Consider the following 23,248-nt stretch of genomic DNA (forward strand, 5'->3'; position numbering starts at 1 on the left):
TATTACCTTCAGTAAATTTATTAAATAATGTATTTATTTAATTATCAACCACATATACGATCTATCTACGCCAGTAATAAGGCAATTACTAAATTCAGTTTAATGATAACAATAATTTCAGACAAAAATATCCGTAGTTAAAAGTAAACCGAATAACATAAATTAAAAAAGAACTTCAACAAGTTATAACAAATTTAAAAATAAAAATAGATATAAAACACAACGATGTTTGAAAGTAAAACCGTAAAAAAAACTGTTAGTAACCGTTATTTATTATCATTTAGTCTAAATTAAAACTCTGCGAAAGAAAAACGTAATTTCAAAATTAATTAATATTTTATTGTTACACCCATATAATATAAATAACACACGAAAAATTGAAATCTTTCGAGCCAAATATATAATTATATTAAATATTTTAATATAAAAATACAACACAAATAAATATAATATAGAGAATCAAACGATGATATACACAAAAATATTTAGTATCGTTCTCTCGTTTTACCTAACAAGAACTTACAAAGACACGACGGAGGCTTCAACGCTTCTTAATTCCTCATATTTTACGTAGATGGCGCTGGCAAATCTCGACAATGTGAAACATATTTTTTTTGCAAAAATAATCCAAATAAATTCAGGACTTCTCTAAATATGAATACAGATTAAAATATAAATAATTATTATACACACATAAATATTATAATCTTTACCTTATCGAATAGAAACGTGGAAGCTAGCAAAATATTTCCGGGGCATTGAATTCTTTGACAAGAAAACATTATTCTTATTAATAGTAGGAAATAGGAATTAAAAGATGGTGTGCTAAAACCTCAGTCGACATATTTTTCAACTTGAAAAAACATGATTTCCATTCTACAAATGAAGCTTTTTTTTTCGTACAATATAATAAGCTGCCGCTGTTTAATTAACTATATTTAGATTATAAATTGTATTTCTTGCATAGAATAAAAAAAATGCATTAATATTTTAAGATATACTTGAAAGTAATAACTATCCTTAAAAAATCAATAATAAAAAATATATCCACGTATATCAGAGTTGTGTTTGATGATAAAATTTTAATTAATTTTATGTGAATGACAAATTATTCATATTTATAAGTCGAAAAGGCAAATAAATTAATCAGTATCCTTCGTCCATATACATAAGCACTATAAGAAATATACCGCTCTTTATAAAGTCAATGTACTGCCAACCATAGGTTGTTTCCTGGCTAAAGAGGTTCCTTGTATCTTAAATCATAACAGCACGTTAATTCTTCAAACATAGAGCAGAACATGACATTATGCGAATTTGTTATATATCTGTATGAAACTTTGCTGGTAGGACACTTGTAGTGTTTGTCGTAGGATATTGAGGAAATATATATTTGCACAATGTCTTACTTCAAGCAAATTATGATTCTGGGAATTATTGCAAAATTCTATGTAGGTTTCGGCGGCGCCGCAATCTTATCTTCGTTCATTTTTCGTTTTAATCTTAACTTTACTACAAACCCTTCCTTCCTTTTTTATTTGGTTTTTCACTCCCCCTAAGACCATTTAAATTCATCCGTTCACATTATATTTTCGCACAATAACAACAGGTTCTATTCGTTTTTTTTTTCGGAAATACTTTTAAATATACACCTACATACTCATTTTGTATTCGATCAATTCTCGTTACCAGTCATCCATCTCGAAATATTCATTTCAGCTTTAGCAATTGTATTTTGTAACGTAAATTTCAAGCAACAGTTTTGACGATACCAAAATATCCCTTTGTTTCAAGGTCGAAAGAAATACCAATTGCCTTTTGTCATTTGGACATAGAATCTTTAATATCATAATTAGAATTATCATTTTCCCGAATTAATACACTACAAAATGGTAATACTAGAGAAGCTGTTCTTTCGGATATAAATATTTACCAGCCGATCAATTTGCTAGATCTGTGGTAATGCATCTTACAACACGTCACGCTTATATTTAATCATATACAGGCATATGTTATTTAAATGATAACGAGTTTTCATTATTTCTAGAACAAAGCTTATGATTTACAAAATACATATTTATGTGCATAAGTCTTTTAAAATTGGTATGTTATTTATTTTGATTAGTACTTTGTTGTACAATTAAACTAAACTACAGTTGTCGTTAGTAAGCGATTACTGTGAGTAATTTATGAGTAATAGGTGTAAAGGATGTCTATTGCTCATCTTATCTTGAAAACTTTTGAATAAAAATCGATGCGGTTATGAAATATTACTAAATAGAGTAAAATAAACTCGCGTTTGCAATAACAACAGTTTCATTAAATGATCTCGTTACAACAGAATTTTTACATAAAATCGAAAAAAATAACTAAGCTGTAAGGTAAAATTCAAAAATTATTCAGCAGTATTATTTATATTTCATCTGTAAATGATAAATCTGTTTCTAGGCCCTTCAAAAACTTCATTGCTAAGGCGAAAACGGAGCACATTGGCAGAATTGGTGAGAGATCGGTGCGTCTTTATTCAAAAACACGTGCGTTCTGGTTTCTCTCTAAGGCTTTCAGAGAGAATTTTAGTCAACCTTATTTTCCATCTCTGCACAGGGACAGTGATTCCTTAGACCAAATCGGGGAGGAGTAAGCTGATCTTTCGACTCGACTCCGGATAACCGAGGAAAGTCAACACCGACAATCCTGTGATATGATACCACGGTGTCGCAGGTTCAATTCCGGCAAAATCCAGTTCGTAAAACAAGTCTTTTCTTGGAAAATTAAAAGTCGAGTGGTCCCGAAGGCATCCCTCCGATCATGATATGGTCATGTGACTTTTAGAAGCAGTTGAGTCTAAGTTACGGAGGAATTAGCAACCAGTTTGGACATAGCGAAGGCATTAATTAAATATTAATTTTTTTGATCGCGTACAAAGATACAATATATTTTTGCTAGTTTTAATATAATTTTTATGATTTTTTTAACAATAAACTATAATAATCCTCTTGTATCACGCTTATCAAGATGTAAATTATACTTAAATATTGCACTCGACTATAATAGATTCATTGTTGACACGACCAAGTCGAACAGACAACACGATGTATCTCTCAATCTCGGTAGCCCTTATTTACTTTATCAGTGATGTTTCCTCAAGTAAGTTAAGTATTTTTTTTTTCAATACAACTTCATTAAAAGTTGCTCGGTGTGTTATTACTCTTATTAGCTTTTGCTGTATTCCCAGACAGGCTTGTAGAGGTACCTAACACCAAATATGATTAAAAAGTGTAAAATTAACCAGATTATTCGGTACTTCTTATTTCGTTATTATATCTACAGAAAAAATATATTTGAATCGGTTGGTGACATAACAGCCGACTAAGGAAATATTTGTTGAGCACTTCTTTAAATACCTTGGGTCATTCTAATGTCTTAACTAACCTCTAATATAAAGGCGGAAACCAACAAAAATACTAGAGGTGTTAAAAACTAATCCTTATGCAAATGGCCGCCCATACAATTCTACCAAATTCTATTTCATGTAGCATTGGATTTCGATCCCATATAAAAGGGATAAGATAAGCAAATCATGATGACTAGTATTTGGACTTTGTACGAACTGGTCCCGATATTTAACACTTATTATCAGTTATTCTTGCGTACAAACAGCAGTACAAAAATACAGTATTAACAGAAATACAATATTCATCTTTCAAGATGGATAAAGCCACTAAAAGCACAAAAAAAAATAACGTCTTAGCTTCCATGGTTAATAGTGCATGTGTATTAGTATGGCATGTGATTAATGGGCAATATTAGTGATCCATTTTATAATCTAGCTAGATTTAACAGGAACATTTGCTATACTAGGAAGCTTCCTAGTGTAGCAAATGTTAAAATGATCTTAAATATTGCTAGAAAAACCTGTTGAATATAGAGGATTAGCTTAAACATAACATATACGTATTGTTATTGTTGTGATATTCGTTATTTTATTTCAGGTGGTCTCATTTCGCCATGCAAGAAGACTGATATAGCTTGCATAGAAAAATCAGTAAATGATGCGCTTCCGCAAATAATTGCTGGTATCCCAGAACTTGGTGTTGAGAGCACTGACCCTCAAGCCCTTGACTATATTGAAGGAAATCTATCAATGTTGAAATATAAGCTATACAATAGCACCCTATTTGGATATAAATTATGCAAAATTGAAAATTTAAAGTAAGTATTCGATTATTATATTAAATTTCAATACAGCACACAAAAATATAAAAAACGGACCACAAGAATACCAACAGTCACCAAACACTATCATGTAGATTTCGACAAATATTATCAAAATAAATTAAGCGTTAATAATATGTTTTAATTTCAAAGGAATTGTAAAAGCATACGTAGCATATAATTGTTGATTAGATTTGACGTAAAAGCGTTTATACTAATATTAGGACATATGCGAAGATAACAAGTACGATTGTAATTTTTTGGGCTATTATAACCCTCTCTCCTAACACAAGCTTCGTTCAATTAAGTAATATTAAACTATTTTGTAATTCTACATTTCAGAAATACAGATACAAAAACATTTTAACAGAAATAAAATAGTTAAACATTCAATCAAAAAGTCTTTGCCATTGTTGTTGTACAAAATTAATTTTGAAAAATACGATGGCCCAAGAAGTCATACCTAATAATGATATCGCTACTCAATTTTAAAACAAAAATATCATTATAAATAACTTTTGACATATTTGTTACACATACAGTTTAGTCTTAAAGGGATAATAAAATATTTGTTTTGGTCCGCGACAAAAATATATACTTAAGTAACAATTGTACTTTTCTATTTCAGATTCAATGACGACTACAATGTACAATGTGACGCGAAATGCCCAAAATTTTCGATGAATGGTCAATACGAAATGGAAGGACGCCTTATTAAACTACCCATAAAAGGAAAAGGAGATTATCTACTGTCTTCACGTAAGTATTCGAAAGTTAAATATTTTTAATTATTATTGCTACAGTTTAAAAAAAGTTATCCCGCAAATATAAATCATTTATCATTATATCTTTATTTTTGTGAAGAGTATTAACAATTTGATTTTTTTTTCAAATAAGTGGTAAATGTACTATAATTTAATTAAAGTTTCATTATTGAGGTTGTATTCAAAATAATATATTTTATTTTATATATTTACAGCTGATTATTTAATAAACGTTAACACCGAATTGGAAAGAGTAAAGGAAACAGATGGAAAAACTCATTTTGTCATTAAAAACATGACGTTCGTAGCTCAGCCACTTTCAGGTCTTCAATTTGAATTCAAAAATTTATTCAACGGTCAAAAAGATTTAGGTAAGTGTTGAAACAATTAATTGTAATGCTTAATGTGTGAATATTAGGTGTATGAATATCTCATTTACAGTGAAGGTTATCTTATGATCATTTTAAGATATGACAGAATACGGCATACAATGTTTAATCACCTATCGTTCAAAACCTATTGACTCGTTTTGTCATTATCTTAGGACTTAAGCAAAAATCTTTCACATACTAACACACATACCACTATTGCACATAATACCAGCTTACATTATAATGTACGCTGGTATCTAATAAACAAAAAGAGTTTAGTTCCATAATTAGCGTTGTATTGAGCAACTAACTATTTTCTATGGATATATCGCTTAATCGGAAAAGGAAAGACAAAATGTTCACATTTTAAAGGCTACTAGGATTATAAGTTATAATTTTATTCGCAGCTGAAGCTGTTCACAAGTATGCAGTAGAAAACTGGAAAGAAGTCTGTTTGCTAATGCAAGACCCAATTTGGTCGGCTTCCATTGTAAAAATCGTCAGTAACTTCAACGAATACCTGAAACATGTAACGTATGAAGATATTATGCTAGATTAAGTCGATAGCTTAAAATTTTAACACCACCGAATACAATTAAATGAATTCAATCTTAGATTTAATTACTAGGTGTCTGTCCTGACTTCGCATGGTTAGAAATTACAAAGTTACAGCTCCCTTCTCCCCCTAAAAAGTTATTTTTAAAAAACCCTTTCATTAACTAGGAAAGTTACATTATTTGATATGGATACCTCAAGGATCAATACTTGGACCTTTCCTATACCTCATAGACATGCAGACAGACATGCTTGCCGTTTTTGTAGGGAACAAACATGATATATATTTTTTGCTGATGATACCTCCTTAGTTTTTAAAATTAATAGGAAACAGGTACAGAATGTCGTTTTAAACATACTATCTCTATAGTTCACTGGTTAAGCGTAAATATTCTTAGCTAAATAATAAAAAAAACAAAAGTTGTAAAATTATTTATTAACCAAATATGAATACATGTAAAAGCTGATGTACTTGTTACTGGGGAATTGACGGATCTTGTTGAGTCAGCAAAATTTCTTGGCCTTACTGTTAATGTCAAGTTGCAATGGACCATAAATATTAATGGATTGATTGATGCAATGTATACGGTTTTACAATAGGATCCCAAAAAGCGTTCAAAAAACAGTTGCAAATTTAAAAAGAAACTGTCAGTTTCCTTTCGCCGGTTCTTCTCGCATCAGGCTAATTTGTTTTCTAAGCTGATGGTAGTATTTTATTTGTTAATCAATAAGTGTAAAGCTTCTATAATTAATAAAGGAATGTGATTTATGAATTTATTTAACCCTTTTATTTCATTACAGACGTTAATAAATAATCAAGCATAATATACAAGCATTTAAACTAAAAGACAGTCGTAAATATCCTACTTTTTTTTCTAAGGTCTCTTTTTGAGACAAAGGTTTGGAGTATATCCTACTCCATATTTAACAGAATTTTATACAGCACTTATAGGTTTCCTTACGGTTTTTTCCTTCATCTTCGAATACGAAATGAATTTAATTAAAAAAATACATAATATTTATTAAGTACATGAAAATTCATGCCCGGGTAGCTATTTTGAAAAATTACATAAATTTCTACTTAGAGTATTAAATAGTATCAAGACAAGAAGAATTATTTTTTATTGTAACATTATTTAGTTCCGAAGCTTATTTGACATTTCAAAAATAAAAATAAAAAAGCCTGTTGAAAACTTTAAAGTACCGCAGTCGATACCTAGGATTTTTGTTTTGTTGAAGAGTGACCCCATAAAATTAAGATTTTTTTTTGTTAGTATCATAATATTTTTGAAAAAAATAAAATGCAAAAACTCACTTTACTATATTATGACTTTTTTTCTCCTTAGCTACGGTAAAATCGAATACAAATTATAGGCTTATCCGCTACCCGGCATCAAAGATAAAAGCAAAGTAAGAACAAAATGGATTAAGACTAAGTTTTATCAGATTTTAGGGGAATTCGATCGAAAAAGGAAAATATTAAGGAACGTTTTTTCTTTATTTTCTATCTTTGAGTGAATATTTTAATTAAATTAGGATTCTGAAATCGAACAATTATTTTAATTGAAAATTAAAATAATTGTTAAATTAAAATTTAAATTTTAATTGTATTAAAATATTATTTTAATTATATTTTAATTTTAAATTAAAATTTTAATTGTATTGCTTTGCATTAATAGTCATAAAAAAATATTTAGGAATAATAAAAATTAATTTTCGTTATTCTAAATCAAATTACTGCAGTTATGAGATCGCGAATTCATTGTAAACGAGAGTAGAATGAACAGATGGAATTTTACGTTTTAAAAAATATTCTAGTCTTATTTTTTACTATGATGTGGATACGGCTCGCCTTGTGTACTTCAGTTATTTCCATAGTATAATGTCGTATGGCATCCTACTCTGGGGTAATGCAGCTGACATTAATACTATTTTTGTACTGCAGAAGAGGGCTATTCTTGCAATTTATAACCTGGGCCCAAAAGATTCGTTAAGAGGTAAATTTAAAGAATGTCGCTCCTCAATTTGTTTTTGATAATATTATGTATGTACGCAAAAACATAGATGATTTTCCCAGAAATTGTGACGTACATTCTATTAACACTAGGAACAAGAATAAACTTGTTACTCAAAGTACCCGATTACACAGGGTTAGTAACTCTTTTTTGGGGCAATGTATATGTTTTTACAACAGGATCCTAGAAAACGTTCAAAATTATTCAATTATAAAATTCAAAAGAATCGTTAAAGAGCGTTTGTGTGCTAAAAGATATTACAACACTAATGACTTTTTAGTTGACTGCACACCTTGGGAATGAAATGATCGCCTCCAGGCTGTTTCAAATAACTAAAATATAATTATCATTGTACATGGAAAATGGTTAAAAAAATAAATAAAAAATATATCCCGCTGAGTTTCTTTCGCCGGTTCTTCTCAGGTCCGAGGTGCTAAATTCCGAACCGGTGGTAGATTTTTGACAATCAATAAGCAAGTGTAAACACTTCTATATTGAATAAAGATTTTTGACTTTGACTTTGACTTTGACTTTGACTTTGACTAGAATTTTATTAGAAACGCAAACTGCAGTGCTGTTCTATAAGAATTCACTTCGTATCTCATTTGTGAATTAATGTTGACAACCGATTTATGGTAATACGCCATTTTAATGCGTATGGCATCTATATATATAAAAGAAAGGGGTGTTAGTTACACTACTTATAACTCAAGAACGTATGAACTGATTTGAATGAAAATTGGTGAAGAGATAGCTTAGAACCAGGAGACGGACATAGAATACATTTAATTTCGTTTCGGAACGAAAACGTGAACATGATCACCAGGAAATAGATTTAGTAGTTCAAACGAATATACCCCTGTTAAATCCCTGAACAAATTGATATTTATAATACATTCATGAAGGCGATTAATGATGGAAATTATGGTTTATATTTCTTGGATGCCCCTGGTGGAACTGGTAAGATATTTCTCATGTCAGTAGTTTTAGCCACTGTTCGTGCGATATCTAACATTGAGGTTGCAGTTGCTTCTGGAATAGCAACCACCTTGTTAGAAGGATGCCGTATCTTCAGTATTAAAACTGCCATTAAATCTTCAAACTATTGGAGAACCAACATATTGCAAAACACTCCGCAATGTTCAAAGTTTTATTAGCATCAAAAAACATCACCTGGAACAAATGCACAATGGCACATAAACGTGCATTGAAAGCACTTAACCGAACACTGAATTATCTACGCAATGACTTGAGATATTTTGGAGGTGCAACGATTTTACCATCTGGCTATTTCCACCGAAAACTGCCAGTAATTCCAAGATTAAGATGCTGACGAAGTAAACTCTTGCCTCAAATCATCGAATTTATCGCGCTATGTAAAGAAAACTCCAACTTCTCAGAGCAATTGCTAACTATCGGTAATTGTCGAGTACCTATCAACGAATGGGGCGGATTGATTTCATTTTCTCAGAATTTGTCTCATCGAAGGATGAACTCATCAAGAAAGTATTCCCAAACATATTTACTAACCACAAAAATAATGAATGGTTCAATGAGCGAGCAATTTTGGCGGCTAAGAGTAAAGATATAGATGACAATATAATTTCCGATCCATCTTGCATTCGCTATGACCATTAACAAATCACAAGGCCAATCTTTGAAAGTTTGTGCTCCGAATCTTAATAATGCATGTTTTCCCATGGTTAATTATATGTGGCATGTTCACGGGTCGGAAGACCATCGGCGTGATTTTTTCTTGCGCCTGATAATAAAACAAAAAATGTCCTCACAAAACGCTTCACTGAAGAGTCCTATGCACTAAAAGAATCATTAAAACTCTTGAATTTTTTTTATTTATATATTATATTAATAAAAACTGAACTGAACTTAATAAAATCTAAAATCTGCTCATTTATTGCATCTAAGGCGGAACAAAGTTCGCCGGGTCAGCTAGTAAATAATATAATTATTACAGTCAATGTCACATATCACATTCTTACATTGCACGCTAGTGTTCTGTACTAAGTTTCTTTTTACAGAATACCTCACCATTTTGCAATCGTACTATAATTATAAATGGATTTTTTTAATTGCTCTTCCTAGCTTCACAAACTGATTGACATAAGTTTATATTAAAATTTAATTTAATCAATCAATATATATATTTTTTATGTTATGCCGATTCCACGTGAATCTTAACCGATGATCGCAGGCTCAAACCCCGACAAGTACCTCTGTATTTTCATGAACATCAAATATTACAGAATCAAAATTAAATTCCTATGTTAGATAAAAAAGTCATATGGGATGTTATTAGTAGTCTTTGCGGAAATACACATTCAGAATAAAAAGTTGTAAATTAATTTTTTTTTGATAATTCGCCCATTAATTTTTTTCACTTAAATTATTCAATAATAACGTTTCTAAATGCGTTATTGATTTTTTATTTGAAACAATATCTGCAATATAACCATAGAAGTATTTTAAGTCCTTAATATTAAAATATGGGGTATTTCGGTAGAATTCATTGTAACATTATATATGATATTGATCAGTATATAGCAGTATTTTTTTACAATAGCTTGGAAAAACGTTCATTTCCTAAAACACTGGAAACAGCGATTTCAGTAATTACAGACCTATTTCTATACAAAAATGTTATTTTTCATAGCGAGAAATTAAGTTTAATGACAAGTTGCTCATCAACTGATGGGAACTAGCACTTCTCAAATATATTTAGAAAAAATCACAGAATGCTATTAGAGTATTCTGCTATTTATTTAAAGTATTTGATTGTGTAAAACAATAAATGATTTTGTATAACTTGAAATATTACGTGTTAAAGGTAAAGTTCTTGATCTCATTGCTACATACTTAAGTCAAAGAGTTCAACAAGTTTTCATTTATGCAATAACGTCTTCTGGTTCTATGTTAAAAATTAATGGGTGTTCCACAAGGTTCAAACTCAGATCCTTTTCTATTTCTAGGATACATAAATGATTTCCTTTTTATGTTAAAATATATTTTTGATATTGTTATAGAAAAAACTGACTATGATGATCTAAAAAGTGCACTTTCACAGATACACGATTGGTTAACAAAGAATAATTTAGTTTTGAATGCAAAAAAACATAATGTTTAGTTTTAACGTACCTAATGTTAGAAAACAAAATTATTATATATTTTTAAACAGTAACTATCTTAATGTAACCGATACTACGGTATTTTTAGAAATAACATTAGATTCTAAAATTCAGCGGAATCCTCATTTATCGTCCATTACAGGAAGACTCAGCTCCGCAGCATATGCGATTAGAAAAGTAAGACAACTAACTGATATTGATACCGCTCGTCTAGTATGTTTTAGTTATTTTCATAGCATTAAGTCATATGGCATATTACTTTGGGGTAACGAATATTGAATCTGTTAATATTACAAAAAAAAAACTATGGTCCGGTTTATTTATAATCTTGGAGCGATAAATCTATTTATAACCTTAGGCATGCTTATAACAAAGTATACTCACAGTTGCGTCACAATATATGTACAACAATGCTATGTATACTCACAGTATCTGTGATCACTTTGATAGAATCAGTAATAATCATTGTTTGTACATAAGATGTAAGGATCAGCTTATAACTCCAGGTTTCAGTCAACAAATCCTTCTTGGGATTCGGTATTCGTTTCTATACTAAAATTCCGCAGATATCTTAAACTTTACCGATTCAAAAATTCAAATCATTTGGAAAAAAACAGTTAAAAAAAAAAAAAACAGATTGTTGAGCACAAGATTTTATAGATATAAAAAGAGCGGGAGCTAATACTTGTTGACTTTCAGACAGGATATTATATATATATTTAACTAGCATAACGTATCACAAATGTTGGAAAAGAGTAACTACTCAGTTTTTTGCCGATTCTTTTCGGCAGAATCTACATACCGAAAGCTGTTATTTACTGCATATTGTTATGTATATAGCTTAATAACTTTGTTTTTTTTGAACGACAAGGAAAATTTCGCATAAGAGTAAACGTTGCTATATTTTTCTGCCCTTAATGTAAAAAATGTTGTACGTTTATTATGCTTATTTGAAAACGTTACGAATAAAACTTCATCGAATATTTTATAAAATTGTATAACAATAGAATTTCTCAGCGTAAAATGCTTAGAATTGGTCCGTTCTATTTTAATTCACTAGATCCATAAAATAACTAAATAACTATAAAATAAATTCCTTTTCATCCTTCTTAAGGCGGTTTTCATAATTCATTTGTAATAATAATTATATAAATGTTATTAACCGATTTACTTCACTATCACTACATAGTATAAAACAAAGTCGTTTCCCACCGTCTGTGTCTGTCAGTCTTTCAGTTTACGAAACGCATTTTTATGCTTTTTTTTTTTAGTAGATAGAGTTATTCAAGAAGAAGGTTTATATGTATTTTAATCCTGTACTTTTTACTAAAAATGATGTCTAATTTACGAAGCGATTTTAAGCAATACAACATTTATCTTTATCAAAATCAAAATATACTTTATTCAAGTAGGCTTTTACAAGCACTCTTGAATCGTCATTTAACAAACTATTTAAAGTAAAGCTTCCACCGGTTCGGAATGTAGATTCTACCAAGAAGAACCGACAAGAAACTCAGTACTCAGTTACTCTTTTTCAACATATAAAAATACAGTCATGTTAGTTAAATACAATTATATATGTATTCAATTAAGTATACATTTTATTTATTATTTAACATCGAAATAAAAAACATAATATCGTTATCCAACCTAATGTGACCCCTTTATGTCCTAGTTATTTTATATGTTCAACATTCTAGATAGCCATACGTACTTTACTAATCACATCGTGATATTATGGATATCTAGAATTCAAAGGTATCTTTGATTTAGCCGAATATTCAATTCAAATTTAATGATATATAAATATGTTTAATTATAATTCCCCTATATGTTTTTGTTTATAAATTGAGTTACAACTAAACGCAAATATAATGTTCTACAAATATAATTACTTAATATAATGTCATTATAAGTTTTAATTATTTCTTGAATAACCATATAAATACCGTATGGGTGAGTGAGGGGCCGTCGTTCGAATCTGCCAAAGTAAATTTAAGTCTTAAAGCAACATCACACCGTCCTAATTGCTGATGCCCAATCAATATTCAGTTGTGAAACAGATGATTAAAAATAGCATTAATATAGTTTAATCGAATTTGATTGAGCAAGAAGTACATTTAGAATATCTTGATTTATTTCATGATTACACGATTACTACTGAAACGGTACCTATTATTTGTGTACCTTAAGGAAGTATCTTGGGGCCAATTTATTTCATTATTTACATAAATGACGTTCGTGATTATGAATATTATTACAAACAATAGAATATCATATATTTTCTTAAATATGTTTTTTATTAATAATACTACGTTTTTATTTGAGTTCATCCTTAATTTATTAATAAACACTTTGCTTACATAAAATATTAATGCCTACACTGCAATTTTTAACTACAAATCTCATTTTCAACCTCAACCTCAGACAACTCTAATCCTTCAGTGATTTTCATATAATTTATTATGGAACCGAACTCTCGAAATTATAATTATTTGACCTATCACCTGACTAGAGTATTTAAAACCTACAGTGTTTAGTGTAACCTAACAGTGTTTAATTTTGTCAGTATTATCTTTCGAAACTTACGTCAAAAACTAAAGGACACTTTTTTATCTATAAGAGCATCGTTTGACGTTGTATGAGATATCTTTTTATTCCAATTTATAAAATAAATGCTACAAACTAGGCATATGTGACCTTGCATATTTTTAATATAAAAACAATGATTTGGAAATTTATTGCTACAATAAAACTTTAGTAATTTTTATTTTCTTACTTTACAAGTAATACATAATATAATACTAATATGAGAGGTTAGAATATTCTTTTTTTTTATGGCATTGTTTGGTGGACGAGCATATGGGCTACCTGATGTTAAGTGGTCACCACCGCCCATAGACAAAGGCGCTGTAAGAAATATTAACCATTCCTTACATCACCTATGCGCCACCAACCTTGGGAACTAAGATGTTATGTCCCTTATGCCTGTGATTACACTGGCTCACTCACCCTTCTAACCGGAACACAACAATACAGAGTACTGTTATTTGGCGGTAGAATATCTGATGAGTGGGTGGTACCTACCCAGACGGGCTTGCACAAAGCCCTACCACCGAGTAAAATATATTCGCAATTATGTCTTTATAAATTAATTTCTTAGTTAATCAAACACTTATAGATCTATTTACTCACGAAGGTGACGGAATACCCCGTTAATAATAGATACATAATTCAATAATATAATTTAATTTATATTTTTTCTCTACTCTTAGTCGTCTCATATCTTGTAAGCACGTGCGTCACTCATTAATACTAATGAGAGAATGACGTTCGTGGTTACATTCGTGCTTATATATATGTTATAATATTATAAAAAAAAAATGACGTGGAGGTTTGTTCGTCTCCGTAAGTGAATAGATCTATACCGATGATATCCCTTTAAAACCTTGTATGTTTCAATTATAATATTTTTTTATCTTGCGAATACAATATTTGGACGACCAGGTAATTTACTGAGTAAGATAAGATATTATTTTATACATAATTTTCAAGGTAATTATTGACGTAATAGGTATTGTTGAACATCCGAAATAAGAAAAGGAAATAATCTTTATTTTATGTAAATAATATTATAATCAACGAATTGTGACGAAACCTTTATTATACCTATTAAATAAAAATCTAATTTAATAAATACATTTATAGAATCTAAATTCAAGAAAAGCTTTCATAAAATTAAATATTTCCAATTTACAATATCATATTTATATCAAATATCTAATTAACTATTAAATATCTAGGGTAATTTCTTTGTAATTATTTATATCGATTTTATTTTTTTTTTATTTTATTATGAACCATTATTGCCATTATAACATGATAACAAAATGAACAATATTGTATTATTACTAAGAAATAAAATAAGTTAAGGCGTGGTTACTTTACGTGTCATAAAATTTCTGTTATAATAAAAGTAAAAATAAAAATTTTAAACACGAGGGGTGACACAAATTGTAATAAATTTCATACATAGGGCAAACGACATTGATGGTTGTGTCTATTTTGTGATTTTTTCGGAATAAATTATTTTGTTGCAAACTACACCTGTTTTTCTCAATTAGCCTCCGAGAGACCCCCGACGCGACGACGACTCTTGGTGCCCTGTGAAAAAAGTACTCCATGTTCCGGATCCGGATTTGCGCCTTGCTGTATAGTTTTAGGCGATGGGCTGATGTAAAATATAATTTTGCCTTGCTAAGCATACCAAGCTTTTTAGATGCCAACTTGACTTTACCTTCCAATTGAATGAGGACATGAACGAGGCCTGTATTAAATACTGGCTATGGTAGCAAATTTAATATTCTTAAAGTGTGAAATACGACAAATAGTGACTTATATTTCAGACACAAGTTTGTGCCTGTTTTCGTTGACGTGTTCCCTCTGCTGTGCTGTCGTCTGCTTAGCAGTGAATATTACTGATTTGTAACAAGTTATTGATATGCAGAAGAAAGAGAGTAGGTGATAGTATGCAACCTTATGGATCACCAGATTTTAAATCAGAAAATGCACGGTCGATAAACGATCCTGATGCTATGATCTGAGCCTGGACATACCTGTTCAGGTGGTGTACGTCCTGAGCATGACTACCCAGAGGGGATTTTCCACAGTAGATGCTGGTAGTACCTTCCCGGGGGTAACTATACCTTGTTTTAGAGAGGAACAGGCTTCGAGACTCTCACATACCGGAAGAAACTATAGTAAAATAACTGTGACTATTTTTTATATTTGTTTAAAATCTGTGTTAATAATTAGTGTTCCACAGGGATGAGTTTTAGATCCTTTTCTATTTTTGTTATATAAATATGGCCTACCCTTTTACGTAAAAGGTATTTATGATGTTGTATAACTTGTTGGCGATACTTCGTTACTTTTTATGGTTGAAAGAAAAAAAAAATTTGGCCATGCAAATATTGTATTATCACTGATATGTAGGTTGAAAATTAGGTAATGTTGCTAATGAAAAATGGTACGTACGCGCGTGAGAAGTTTTAATTTTTTCGTTACATTAAAAATAGTTTTAATATGGCTTTTAATTAAATAATAATTATATCGACGATAATAAAATTATAATATGTGTATACTATAATATACATATATAATAACAGTAACATAGTCTTTTTGGTTCTATTCCTGACTGACGACCTCCGTGGTCGAGTAGTGTGTACACCGGTTTTCATGGGTACGCCACTCCGAGGTCCCGGGTTCGATTCCCGGCCGAGTCGATGTAGAAAAAATCATTAATTTTCTATGTTGTCTTGGGTCTGGGTGTTTGTGGTACCGTCGTTACTTCTGATTTCCATAACACAAGTGCTTACATTGGCTTACTTACATTGGGATCAGAGTAATGTGTGTGATGTTGTCCAATATTTATTTATTATTTATTTATTATTTATTCCGTACAATCTATACCGCGAATCAATGATAGATTTTACCATAAATATAAATTACATTACAGAGTAGTAGTAGGTATGCTAACATCTTTAAGATTACACAACGGATTTTGATACGTTTTTTTTTAATAGATAGATTGATTCAAGAGGAAAGTTTATATGTATAATACATGCACAGTATAGTAAACACTGACCATTTTAGAGGTTTCAAAAGTGATGTAAATAAACACATTTTTTTGCCCTTACATTGTAAATGCTAGCTCAACCCTACGAGATAGATCAAAATAATGTACTACAGTATTGTACACTTTAAAAAGGTCTTCAAAATAGTCCCCAATAGTATATGACTATCTCTGAGGGATGACCTACAATAACCATTTTTGATTAAATACACTTTGCATTTAATATAGATTAATATGGCCCTTTGCAGCATGAAATTTAAATATTTTTTTTTCGAAGATATTACGTGTTTAAAACACAGGGACAGATTTGTATTGTCTAATGACAAAAAAGCTGTGAAAGTTGTAAGACATTCTGTAGTATATTTAGTATGAGCATTGCTCCCGTGAGAAGCCGGGGAGGGTCGCTAGTTAATCTTATAAAATAAATGTTTTATGTTTTTTTGGTTGGAATTAGGTAAAAATAAAAACACCTTAAATATTAAACTAATGACGTTGTTAGTTTATTCGTTCAATACTACACATATACATTTTTTTTTGTAACGGTGTAGATTAATGTAACATAAAGTAAAAAAAAAATAATATAACCCAGCAACGTCACGCTTGACGCGATACACAAGAAGTTATAAAATAATATTACTTATTAATTGTACTAAAACTAATTAGTACAAAGAATAAGCGGCACTAAAATTTATAATTTACAACAAATGTACCTGATGATGGCGGTGGGAGGGCAATCTTACACGATCCGAGACAGATCAGAAAAGAGACAATATGTGCTGACGTGCCAGTAACTAGATCAAAGATACCGACGAAAGATACAACTATATGCATTCTAGCATAAATGATTTTGAACCAATTGATATTAAATTATTTTTCTAAATAAAAAACATAAGCATTTTCAATTATATAGGAAGTATTAATAGAACAGGAAGGCTTAATTAAAAAACGCGGGAAAAAAAATATACTATAAAATTTTCTGTTTTTTTTCTATCGCACTTAACATGAAGTTAATTATATTTACTGTTAAACGGTATGCTATATATTATGTTTGCTATGATTATTTGGAACAGAACAATTTTGGAGTCCATCCTAATCATTTAGATGTCATGTATCTCCCATTGCTTTTAACTTTTTTCTTCGCTAGTGGTGTTTTCTCAGGTAAGTTTGATAATTTAATTAACTTTTATATTATTTGTATTTTCTTAGTATTTAGGTGTAGTTCTACATCATAATTTTCAGTATGGCCACAATTCTAATCGGCTTATGATCAGGGTATCGTTAAGGTTAACCTTTCTCAATAAATAGCTATCAAACGTCGAAATCATTTTGCCAAGTAGTTTTCTAGCTTTTTTTATAAAATAGGCGGTAAAAAAATGGGCCACCGGATTGTAAGTGGTCATCACCGCCTAGGCGCCCATAAAACCGTCCACCTATATAAAACAAAAAAATACATCATATATATTTTTATTTACAAAAATGATGAAATGTAAATAACATTCTCATCTATAAAAAAATACCTTATAATTGTGAAACGTCATGATCACGCGAAAATGATTTATGATGAACCTGATGGTGATCGATTTAAACGAATTGAAAATCCTTTTGGAACAGTATACTTATCTTTTTACGTTAATTCAAAATGCTCCTTCTTATAAAAACCTCTCTACTTTTTCTTTTCAGGTAGTTTAATAACACCATGTCCAAAGAGTGATATAACATGTATAGAGAAATCTTTAAATGTTGCGTTACCGAAAATTTGTGATGGAATCCCAGAACTTGGAGTTGAACCTTCTGATCCTCAATTTATTCCATTTGTTGATGGAGACCTGTCAACGTTAAAATACAAATTATACAATAGTTCTATTACAGGATTTAAAAAATGCATAATGTCAAATTTAAAGTAAGTTTTCACTGTTTAGCTCATAGTTTTGGATAATTTTATTTATTCCTATTACTGAATGTACTTATTAGTTTAATTTTCGCAGATATATATTTTATTTGTATATTTGTATATTCTTTATCGTTATTTTAATCCTCTATACATCTAGTCTTATGATTATGCCCAAATTTTGTCTAAGAAGTTTTACCAATAAAACCAACTTAGTACGTTTTTCCTTGCCTTGAGTTACTCTGCCTTATATGATAATTGTAAATTTGGTGTACAATAAAGATTAATCGTTATTTATAATATTTACTTCAATTTTGAAAAAGAAATATTCAACGAAAATAATAATAATCTCTAGCGAGCTCGCCAAATTCATTTATTCTCTAACAATAATACTCTAAAAGATTTGTACTATGCTGGGTCATTCGAAATCTAATGACATCAAATTATTATTACAAATACAATATAGCGTTTTTTTATAGTTTTTTAAAAATAGAACAAGCTCAATACTTATACTTTAATATATTTTTAGATTCAACGATGACTTCACGGCTGTACAGTGTGACATGAACTGTCCGGAACTCATGATGGTCGGCCAATACGATCTAACAGGACAACTTATCTCATTACCTGTAGAAGGAAAAGGAGATTTCACATTTGTTTCACGTAAATATCTGAGACGTTATAATTATAATTGCGTTTTTTTAAAGAGTAAAACACTTGAGGCACGAATACATCAGTCTTGTTAAGAAATTTTAGCATCATCAGTATTATTATGTCTTCCATCCATTGATTTTCTACTCTAATTTATTCGAATCTCTAGCTTGATTCTGATTTCTATCTGATGATTAGGGATTATCATAGTAATTTACATATTTTATTTCTTTCAGGCGAATATTTACTAAAGTTTAATGTGAAGCTGGAAAAAAAACAAGAAAGTGATGGAAAAACTCATTTATTTATTAAAAAGATAAATATTATTGCCAAGCCGTTGACTTCTGCTACATACGACTTTAAAAATTTATACAACGGTCAAAAAGATTTAGGTAAGTTAAAACAAATATTAAAAAAGTAAGCATATGTTTTTGCCTTTAAAAATATGTTAGTAAACAAGCAATTAATAATATATGTAATAGGTTAAACCGTTTTTATTTATGTTAACCTAAATTACTATTGTATTATTTAATTATTAGGAATAAATATTTATATTATTTGCGGTACTACACCGCGAACCGTGTGACTTAAATGTCTCTCGTACTTATAATATAAAGCCATGTATAGGTAAACAGCAATCTAACTTATTGGTTATGGTAACCATTTAAAATCAGGCAGATCATTATAATCCATTACGATTGGATGTCATGGGAGTCCACTGCCAACGTCTTAACTTCGGACTGCTACGGATATTATCTTGACGAAAAAAACTCGATAACATTCTTTTAATCCGTATCGAGAATTCATTTTTATCAAGTATTTTTTGTGTGGAACACTTCTATCCTTATAATATATTAATATTTGTTTTTTCTTCTTATTACAGCGGACAACTTGAAAAACTTTGTAAAACAAAATTGGCAAACAGTCGCCGAGCTCGTCCAATATCCAATTTGGTCAGTTTCCATGGCAATAATGACTAAAACTTTCAATACTTACCTTAAGCATATTGCCTTTGAAGATGTTATGCTTTAATTGAATTAGGTCAACAATGTTATGATTGTATTGTCTATTTTTTTTTATAATAAACAATAATAACTGCACTGCATTTGTGTTTTTTATTGTATTTATATTATATGTATTGAGCCGAGATGGGCCAGTGGTTAGAACGCGTGTATCTTAACCGATGATTGCGGGTTCAAACCCAGGCAAGCACCGCTGAATTTCCATGTGCTCAATTTGTGTTTATAATTCATCTCGTGCTCGGCGGTGGAGGAAAACATCGTGAGGAAACTTGCATGTGTCTAATTTCAACGAAATTCAGCCACATGTGTATTCCACCAACCCGCATTGGAGTAGCATGGAGGAATATGCTCCAAACCTTCACCTCAAAAGGAGAGGAGGCCTTAGCCCAGCAGTGGGAAATTTAGAGGCTGTTAATGTATGTAATGTAAAAAATTGTAATATTTTATTTTTAGTAGGTGTTAACGCAGTCAACGATGTTTTATGTCACTTATACTAGTATTTTCCGTCTCATTATGATACAAGATGTATAAAATAAATTCTGCCATAATAAGTTCCAAGAGGAAACATTTGCCAAGCAGTGCGACATTTATTACCTATAAGTTATCATTGAGTCTAAACGGTTGAATATTTTAATGTTATTTGGCACCAAAGTTAGGATCACCGTGTAAATTAAAGAATCATTTTAAAAAAAAATTAAAAACTTTATGTAAATTTTAATAATTGCGACTTATCTCCACTTTGTATAAAAAGAGATAAAGTTTCACTTCATAATATTCCGTAAGGAATGGGAAATAAAATTATAATACAATCAGTTTTGAACCAAGCGATCTATTCGCTTGTAAACATACCACGCACGCACGCCGCAAAAAAATTCACATGCATGCATTTATTCAATGCCCAATCTTCATAGCAACTAATTAAAATTATAAAATGCAAATATTTTTACAATTTATTTTGACATGTAACAAGCTAGTTGAAATAAATACTATGTAAATATTTTAGTATTTATTTAAAAACATGATATATTCTAATGTGGAGTTTTCTGAATATCCATTTTAGTCTACGACTCAGTACTAACATTGCATAATTGATATGCAATATTGATGCAAAAAATATTGTTCTTAATCGAAGGTTGACTTAACCTAAACACGTTAACTCATTATATATAAGAAACATTTGATGCTAAATGACGTGCACTTTGTCTGTAATAAACAATTTGTCTCAATATAATCTATATGAAGTTAATACCGAATCTATATAACTAAAATAGTTGTGAGAAAGGTTTTGAGAATGGATGTGGATGGATATAGAGGTAGGGGACGACCAAAGAAACGATGGATGTATTGTTTGAAAGACGATATGGTTAGAAAGAATGTTACTTGCGAGATGACGTCCGACAGAGAAGTATGGAAGAAGAAGACATGCTGCGGCGACCCAAAGTAAAATTGGGATTAGGGTAGGAGGATGATACAGCTAAAATCGAGGAGCAGACCCCTTAACAAAAACTAGACAACAAATAAAGCATACCGGAGTTTGATAAATTTGGGCAAAGTCAAAATATTTAATAGACAATATTATGTACCTAAGTAACGACGTAGATTTTCTTATTAAAGTTTTTAACAACCTGTCCACGCTTATTTAGCATCTAGATAATCTTGTACAATAACAAGGTTTTACTCAGAAATAGTTTCTTAAAATTTAAAATTTGCTGCGGGATTTAATTAAAGGAACAACAAACACCACAGGTAGAACGACAGGTTGAAGTTGAATAAAATTGTTGTTACAAGTTATTTAAAAATAACTAACATTCTCTGTTTCAATAAAATGGTTATTCATCAGTATGTATTTTGATGTATATAAACGAGTTTGCTACGTTACTTGAGCCAAAAGTAACCAAATTATTAAGATTTAGGTTAACTTATCTACTAAGTACAACCCTAATATACTCAATCTTTTTTTTCACTCAAAGAAGGCATTACGCGTTTTCCCCACGTAAACTAGGGGAGGGGCTATGTAGGAGTCAGCGGAATACCATCTCCGGCGAGCGCAACGGGATCGCATTCGCATGCTACCTGCTACTTGGCCTCCAATTCCTAGGAGGTTCCCAGGATGCTGGGAGCCCTTAGTCTCTGCGGCACCTGTTGAGGCAGGGAGAGAAGGTTTCAGTAGCGCTTTTTTCCTCCCCGGTCTTCTTCGGTGGATCGGATCTACAGCGGCGGGTCCTGCTCCGCTGCCTCCTTCTGCTACATGACATTTTCACAGAAGGAGCGCATTTACGACGAGCATGCCGCGCTACCGAGCATAGTGCTTATGACGCTCGGCAGCGAGAGATCTACACCCATGGAGTCAGCGTGTGGTACGTCGTATCCACTGGCGCACCATTGAGGTAGTTTACTCAACCTAGACTAAATTAGTATCAGGATAAAGGCTAAAATTAGTACAAATTTTAAAAGCAATCAAATTGCAAAAAATGGTAAAGATTTTTTCCACAAAATTAACAAATGGTTATCATCAATTTTAACTTTTGAATGTTTTGAGTAAAAGGAAAACAAAAATGAATCGTATGTTTTAAGAATATATTATTAACAAGAAATGTTACTTGTGATCATTTTAAGTACATTTTCCAACTATTTAATAGAAAGCATAAGCATTGCTTAATTTGAGATAATAAATATATGTATATATTGGACTACATCACATAGATTACTCTGATCCCAATGTAAGTAGCTAAAGCGCTTGTGCTATGGAAAGTCAGAAGTAACAATGGTACCACAACCACCCAGACCTAAGGCAACATAGAAAACTAATGAACGTTTCCTACATCGACTTGGCCGAGAATCGAACCCGGGACCTTATATAAATATTATACTGTATATCCCAACAGAACAAAGAACTCACACAGCAATTATAATAAAGGATTGCGATAATTTTTAATAAATTTATTTATAACTTTATTTTTAATAGAAGATTTAAAATTAACATGGTTAT

General features: G+C 30.6%; 1 protein-coding gene across 1 annotated transcript; it reads left to right on the forward strand.

The window, feature by feature from the left end:
- Positions 1–3,092: 3,092 nt before the first annotated feature.
- Positions 3,093–22,645, forward strand: LOC125067092. Its single transcript, XM_047675471.1, has 11 exons — positions 3,093–3,147; positions 3,993–4,212; positions 4,844–4,974; positions 5,195–5,350; positions 5,758–5,879; positions 17,769–17,856; positions 18,379–18,532; positions 19,116–19,249; positions 19,474–19,629; positions 20,121–20,190; positions 22,474–22,645. The coding sequence occupies exons 1-11, from the start codon at positions 3,093–3,095 to the stop codon at positions 22,643–22,645; spliced, it is 1,458 nt and encodes a 485-aa protein (XP_047531427.1).
- The last annotated feature ends 603 nt before the right edge of the window (positions 22,646–23,248 follow it).

This window comes from Vanessa atalanta, chromosome 10 (assembly GCF_905147765.1).
Source record: "Vanessa atalanta chromosome 10, ilVanAtal1.2, whole genome shotgun sequence".
NCBI lineage: Eukaryota > Metazoa > Arthropoda > Insecta > Lepidoptera > Nymphalidae > Vanessa > Vanessa atalanta.

Coding starts and splice junctions, on each gene's coding strand:
- LOC125067092 (XM_047675471.1), top strand. CDS start 3,093: ATGTATCTCTCAATCTCGGTAGCCCTTATTTACTTTATCAGTGATGTT. Junction 3,148..3,992: donor TATCAGTGATGTTTCCTCAA/GTAAGTTAAGTA, acceptor ATTTTATTTCAG/GTGGTCTCATTTCGCCATGC. Junction 17,857..18,378: donor CGCTAGTGGTGTTTTCTCAG/GTAAGTTTGATA, acceptor TTTTCTTTTCAG/GTAGTTTAATAACACCATGT.